The sequence below is a fragment of the Hyalella azteca genome, unplaced genomic scaffold (genome assembly GCF_000764305.2).
Source record: "Hyalella azteca isolate HAZT.00-mixed unplaced genomic scaffold, Hazt_2.0.2 contig2766, whole genome shotgun sequence".
NCBI lineage: Eukaryota > Metazoa > Arthropoda > Malacostraca > Amphipoda > Hyalellidae > Hyalella > Hyalella azteca.
In genome coordinates this window covers 31,203-38,481 of record NW_025933028.1, presented here as the reverse complement: position 1 = coordinate 38,481, position 7,279 = coordinate 31,203, and the positions used below count along the sequence as shown (strand labels likewise).

General features: G+C 37.3%; 1 protein-coding gene across 1 annotated transcript; it reads left to right on the top strand.

Moving 5' to 3' along the window:
- The first annotated feature begins 236 nt into the window (after positions 1-236).
- LOC125179569 lies at positions 237-3,266 on the top strand. The gene is made up of 3 exons (XM_047885678.1): positions 237-419; positions 2,650-2,796; positions 3,089-3,266. The coding sequence occupies exons 1-3, from the start codon at positions 284-286 to the stop codon at positions 3,247-3,249; spliced, it is 444 nt and encodes a 147-aa protein (XP_047741634.1). The 5' UTR covers positions 237-283; the 3' UTR covers positions 3,250-3,266.
- Positions 3,267-7,279: the final 4,013 nt, after the last annotated feature.

The following is a 7,279-nucleotide window of genomic DNA, read 5'->3' as shown; positions in this document are numbered from 1 at the left end:
GAATATTAATCATTTGGAATTAATACTCAATGCTGAATTTTCTGGTCAAATCTTACGGGAAATTTTATGACTAATGTTTATTGCATCATAAAATAATGTTTGTGCTCAAAGTTTAGATAAACTAACTGGAGTGATTTCAAATACATGTTTCATGAACGCAGACTGGCCAGGGTCGAATTAAAAATTATAATAACTTATCTTATTATTTTACTATTACAGGTATAAATAACATCACAAATTACGCTAATAATTTTAAAGCAATCAAAAGAAGAAGGGCTAAATAATGGGTATAAAGATAAGTCTTACGAAGTTCCTACTTGTGACCGCGCTAAGTACAGTTGCGGGTGACATATACGACGCGCCACAGGAAGGTATAGCGCTGTCGGCTCCCACCGTCAAGATGTCCAACATGACGCTCTGTGAGTGTTGTTATAGCGTTACGTTATGTGTTAGGGTTGTGTGGTGTTGTTGTAGCGTTACGTTATGTGTTAGCGCTGTGTGATGTTGTGTTATAGCGCGACGTTATGTGATAGCGTTGTGTGGTGTTGTGTTATAGCGCGACGTTATGTGTTAGCATTGTGTGGTGTTGTGTTATAGCGTTACGTTATGTGTTAGCGTTGTGTGGTGTTGTGTTATAGCGCTACGTTATGTGTTAGCGTTGTGTTATGGCGCTACGTTATGTGTTACCGTTGTGTGGTGTTGTTATAGCGCTACTTTATGTATTAGCGTTGTGTGGTGTTGTGTTATAGCGCTACGATATTTGTTAGCGTTGTGTGGTGTTGTGTTATAGCGTTACGTTATGTGTTAGCGTTGTGTGGTCTTGTGTTATAGCGCTACGTTATGTGTTAGCGTTGTGTGGTATTGTGTTATAGCGCTACGTTATGTGTTAGGGTTGTGTGGTGTTGTCGTTTTAGCGTTTGTTACAGCGTTACGTTGAGCGTTAGCTTTGTGAGGTTTTGTCGTTATATCGTTTGTTACAGCGTCACGTTGAGCGTTAGCGTTGTGTGGTTTCGTCCTTTTAGCGTTTGTTATAGCGTTACAATGAGCGTCAGCGTTGTGCTGTGATGGCTTCATTGTTGTTCAGTATTCTATTCCTATTCAAGATAGCCAATATTAAATGATATTATTACCATTTATGTAGTAGAATAAATTAATAGTAAATTTATGATAGTAAACAATAAATCTTAAAAATTTAAATCACAATTTTTCGCATATCTTGTTCATAATTTGAGGAAAGTCGTAGATTTTATGACCACTCGACTAACTGTCAAAGGCCTTGAAATTACAATGTCACTGGCACGCTTTTTTCCTCTGTAATCAAGGCCAGAAGGTGTGTGGAGTTACGAGGGACAATTTCTATCAATACGTCGAACACAAGATAATTGTCGTAGATTCGAATATTCAGTAAACTATACATGTGATTATCTTGCGAACCCATAGCTTAATTGTAGGCGGTACATTTACGGCCAAAATGAACTTTGCTGTTGTATCTCATATAATTGCTAGCAAGACTTCATTCAGGGTGCAGACCGGTCATGGAAAACCTGGAAACAATGTATACGACAACGTGATGGGTATATCCATAACCCATCATTTTGTCGTTCACCCATCACCTTGTATAATATGATGGGTGACCCATTTTGTTGTACATATACTCATCACATAATTGTTTCCAGGTTTTCCATGACCGGTACGCACCCTTTTCATTAGTTCCATGCCTATCTAACGCTGGAAGAATAACAGAATAATAAGTCCGCCCTAAAGAGTAAGAATTACATCTAAACTTTTTTTTAAAGTCCACTTTTCCTTTTCTGATTGTTCCACGATTTCACCAAAGTACAAGTAATATCCACGACACGAAGTTTGTCGTAGATATGCGCTCGGGCGTTAAGCCGACCTTGCCTGTGGTCGATCTTTCTTTATCTCATAAATAAAAATAAATTTATGTTTGTTAATTTAAAAAAGACTCGTTCAAAAGCCCGTTCAAGCTCCCAACTTTCATTAAAAAAATATATTTTACCTCTTTTAAATCAAATCACATTCACCAATTGGAAAACAATTTATATTTTTGATCTAATAAGTTCCTTGCAGTTTTGCAATCCCCACTGTTCTAACATTAAGGTACAATTTTCAGGTCCACGTAATATCTCGACTCGATATGATGTCGAGCCCGAATAAACAGCCCATGAATATTTGCGGTGCCAGGCAAACACACAAACGAATTTTACAAAATTTATAACGTATTTAGATCCCAGTAACAGGAACATGTGTAATTATTTTTAATCGCTAGCGTTTATATTGTACATAGTGATGTATTAAAGAATTTCCCGTGCACTTTTTGCTGTAAATTGGCGATGTGTCAGGCGTCTTTTTAGAATATATATATATAAACATATTTTTTTTTTTGTTTTTGCTAGAATCTATTTGTGAAAATGATACTGTGTTCAACAATTTTACGGTTCTCATTTTTGGTATATTTAAACATGTGTACACATTACAAACATCAATCGATAATTTTTTAGAAATTTGAGGCTGGTTGAAATTTAAGGATGAGTTGAGTTAATTTAAGTTGCATGCGAATATTTAGATGATGTTCATTGGATGTCAGAAAGACTCCTGTGTCAGAGTCATTCTTTTATTACTGCACAGGCCACTGCAAGGTTCGGTGCGCAGTGCTTATCAACTGCACTGCACTGTCGTTTGACTCCAACACTGATGAGTGCGCGATGACTGACACTGCACCGACTGCCACGAGGACCAAGGAGGCGTCACACAGTCAAACTTGGTTTAAAGCTGGTCAGATATTTCCAGTAATTTTATCTAAAGTGATATGTATGAAATTATCGTTGAAGCATAAATCTGTCAATACTATCCTCAGATCCTCAATAGTGGTATTTTTACAGCAATTACAGCTTATTCATCACTTTTTCCCGTTAAATTATAATAATTGGCGATGTGTCAGATCTAATAGCGCGATGTGTCAGGCGATGGTCAGCAATTGGCGATGTGTCAGCTCAATAATTAAAATTATTGAGCAATATTTTTTTTAGATTTGAATCTTGAACGTAATGCACTCCATTATCAGCAGACGCATCGAGCAGCACCGCGAGTGCAGCAGCAACGGTACCCACGGTACAAACTGTACCCACGGTACAAACTGTGCCCACGGTACAAACTGTGCCCACGGTACAAACTGTGCCCACGGTGGCAACGACCGCAGGGACTCTCCTCGGGCTCGGGTTGGGATAAGCATACGAGAAAAAGCTGTCAACGTATTGCGTTTGCTGTGGTCAGAATCCAAATAATTAAGTTACACTTTCAATCTTCAATCTTGTTATTAAAACAGAGCAAGAATTCTGCTGACATGTTTTAAATTTTTAGGCTTTCAGGTCAACCATCAGCTTGGAAATAGCTTGGAGAGAAGAAAGACAACATCTAATTCTTAACAGGCGACAAAGGCATAATAGTGTAATGATATTCTGAACAATAAAATGCTTCACAGGGCCACTACGAATGAAAAAATATTTATCTAAAATCACTTTCATCATCGTGGTTATTGTTTGAGCAAAGTTCATATACATCTGACACGGCTTCACCTCTGTTAAATTTAAACTTCAGCGCTGTTCAACTTTAAATTATACCTGTTGCTGATAAAAATTTGAGGCCTGGCTGCAATTAAAAAGAAATATATTCTCTTCACTTCAGTATATCCCAGCTTTGTTGATTAAGTGTATCAAGTTCGGAGTAGTATATTTTTCTCTTATTTTATGATAATTCTTTCATTTTTCCTGTTCTAAATTAAATTATTCAGGAGATTCTCTTGCAAAAATGCCATAAGGTGCACAAGTGTTATGCAACTCTGATGCGTAATAGACTGGAAGTATCACCGACGTATCGCTGATGCATAACAGGCTTGAAATCAGCAGAGCAATTGCATGTCTGATATTTTCATTGAATCTTTTATACCTATTTATTAGAGTTTGTGTGTGTGATTATTAGTGTGTTTGAAGCCTGGCACCGCATATATATATGGGCTGAGTGACACGACACTACACTTATCATGATATTACCAGAGCCTGTATTTTCGTTTTTACATAGGGAGAATTGGAAAAAATTGGAGGAAAGGGAGGAAAGGATTGAATTAAGAATAAACATTCGACTTTGCAATTGGTAAATTCAATTTCAATTTTAAGAGGCAAAATAGTTTTTTCATATTTTAGAGTGGAGGTAAAATAGAGTGCTATCTTCCATGTAAGATGTAGGTTGGAAGGGTCTTTATTCAATGAGATTACGTGAATTTAATTATTATTAACGAAATTAGGAATTGCGCAATTGACTGGATTTGGATACCAAATAACAGGAATTATCAAGACTGAGTAACGCCGGGCTAACCTTCTTGTCCTTAATATTAAATTGGAGAAATTATAGTTCTGAAGTGTATTGATAAGCACTTACTGGTTTTGGAATGTAATATTTGCGCATAAAACATACAGACATTGAAAAATGTGATTCAATTTTACGTAAACCCTTTACATCTGATTATGAGTTGTTTTACGTGCTATATTTTTTAGAATTTCACCGTGTTTCCCCTTACTAGGTAGTTACGATTGTTGTTTTTAATAAAAGACAGTAACATTAATAGTATCATAAGAAACCAAATGACTGTTGTACAATTCAAGTTATATTACTTACCTTACTTCGTCTCGTTGCATGCATAGGAGAATCGCGTTGTCAGTTGTCACATTATTCAATCAAATTTTTTAACGTGTTTTAAATTTTAAAATGTATTTTGATTCGTTTCTGCGGCACTAACAGAGTGTTTTGAATGTTAGCATTATGAATAAAATCATTCAGAATTCAATGTCTCAATATCATTAGTTTGATGGTATTCTGACAAGCCATTTCTCCAATTGCGAAAATGGAGAAAACATAAATTGAAATTAAATTTTGAATTTAGTGAAGAACACAAAAGGGGCATAATAACGTTTAGTATGTCTATATGTATTTGCATTCCGGCAAATACATAGTCACCGATTATTGCAGGTCTCGAACATGCAACTCAATGCTGCTTGACCTGCTTCAATTTAGTTGTGCTTGACCGCCCGGCCTCCTCTGTTATAGCTCACTTAACTCTTATTTCTTATTATGTTTCTGTTTCTCTAAGTTATCCTTAAAGAATTTTGTATTAATATCGAAGTAGGTGGTCATTTAAACTTCAATCGCAAAATCACAGTCACCGCTATCAGTAGAACGATAAAATGTGGATCGTTTGGTGAAAACGATTGCATATATACGGTTTTTTGGGTTAGAAGGAAAAACATTTTGTTTTGAAATTCTCTCTCCGACTATTACTAGGAATCTTGATTATTGTGAGATTTCATTTCGTTGTAATTTTAGGGTTTGTAGAGTCTAATTCATTTTAGATATTTTGATGGTCCAATATTTAATTATGAGCTCTAAATTTTCGAGTGCAGCACTTTTTACACTTCTCTTTAACTTCACTTCTTGCTTGTTTTTTTGCCTGCAACAAATTTTATAATCAATATTTAACACACTTCTACATGTCAAATCGATCTGAAATTTTGCACACATGCGTAAAGTCGGAGACAATGCATGAATCAATTGACAGAATAAATAATTAAAAAAATAATAGTTTTTTTATATCCAAAAATTCGCATGATATTGAGATCTTTTGGAGTCAGATCAAGCAAAAGAGTTTAACTTGTTGCGAACAACGAAATTGCTGAGGTCAGGTAGATCTTGCAGAACAAGTCAAGATTTAACAGCAGTACAGTATTCTTGATAATATTCCAAAGCAGTTGTTCCAAAGCTTTTTCAGCCTGGCAACCCCCCTCCCTTCCCGACAGGCACATATAAAAACAAACGCCTCTTTCCTGATATTTAGTACGCTGCAATTTTAACAGAGAAAAGTTAAACACAAATGTGTATTTCACAAATACAATCTCATTTAGTAAACCAATATAATTTTTTACAGTTTTAACTGTTTCAGCGCTAGAAATTCAAAACGACAAATTTATGGCCGGACTCGTGGCCGGTCTCACAGCCGGTCTCACGGTCAATCTTCAAATTCAGTGACCAAAGAATATCTCCCAAACTAATGAACGCAGCTCGATACAACTTGGAACACGCATTCATTAGGACCTAACGGTGATGTTTAGATCGTGAACAATTGTTAAATTTCACCCTCATTCGGGAGTTATATGGTGTCTGAAACGATATTCGACCCGTGATAAATTGTACCCTAGACGTGACCACGGGCAGCGGCGTAACCGACGTCTGCTGATCGCGCCTACGCCTGCACTTGTTCGGCCGAAGTCAGACTGACCGGCCGCGGTTTCATTCGCTCTTTTAGTTTATCAAACCTTAGACTAAGTGAATACACTTCAATATATTCAACCTTGAAATTTGAACTATAGAAGCTAATGTATAGATGTTTGATCGTAGCAGCACAATACGAGATCATGTGTCTGGTAGTGATAATTCATGTGGTCTCTCTCTCCATTTGGGGCCAGTTTAGGGTCGACCTGTTCACGTATGCCTATACTTTCGTACATTCAAGCTCCCGTTTAGTTATTGAAGCCTCGGGCTTGACGGCGATACACTTCGACCGACTTTTGTCGTCCTCCCTCCGACGTCCGTCATCCGCATATCCGACGTCGGTCGTCCTGCTGTCCGTCATGAACTATCTGTGTGCCAGTCATTTAAATAAATATTTGTTGGGGATTTCCCTAGTATTATATCCCACCATTTAGACTTGAACCGGACTTAAACCTGACCATGTGTGGTCACCGATGCTGAATCATCTCTTAGAAATTATTTTTTCCGAAATATGCATATTCCGGTTTTTGGTATATGGCGATACGGGCCGAAATTCGCAGTGATCAAAAAAATTCTTCCAAACTACTGAACAGATTCGAACGAAATTTTCAATATAAAATCTCTAACTGCCAAACGGTGATTTTTAGCTCGGGAAAATTTATTCGATTCGGAGTCATGTTCTGCACGTGTTGTGTAAAAATCGTCAAACAGGCGTACGAACTTCTGACTTCGACTTCGCGGACTGCCGCCCCCAAACTGCCCCTTTCTTCCTCACCGCCCCCCCCCCCAGATCTTGCCACCGCCCACAGGGGGGCGATATCGCCCGTAACAGCTGTTCCAAAGCGAGACGTATCGCTTGAGCAAAATATTTCGGAAAATATTGTTCAATTCAGCACATTTAAAGACCTGAAATTTTAGAAATAATATCCCTTAATTTGGG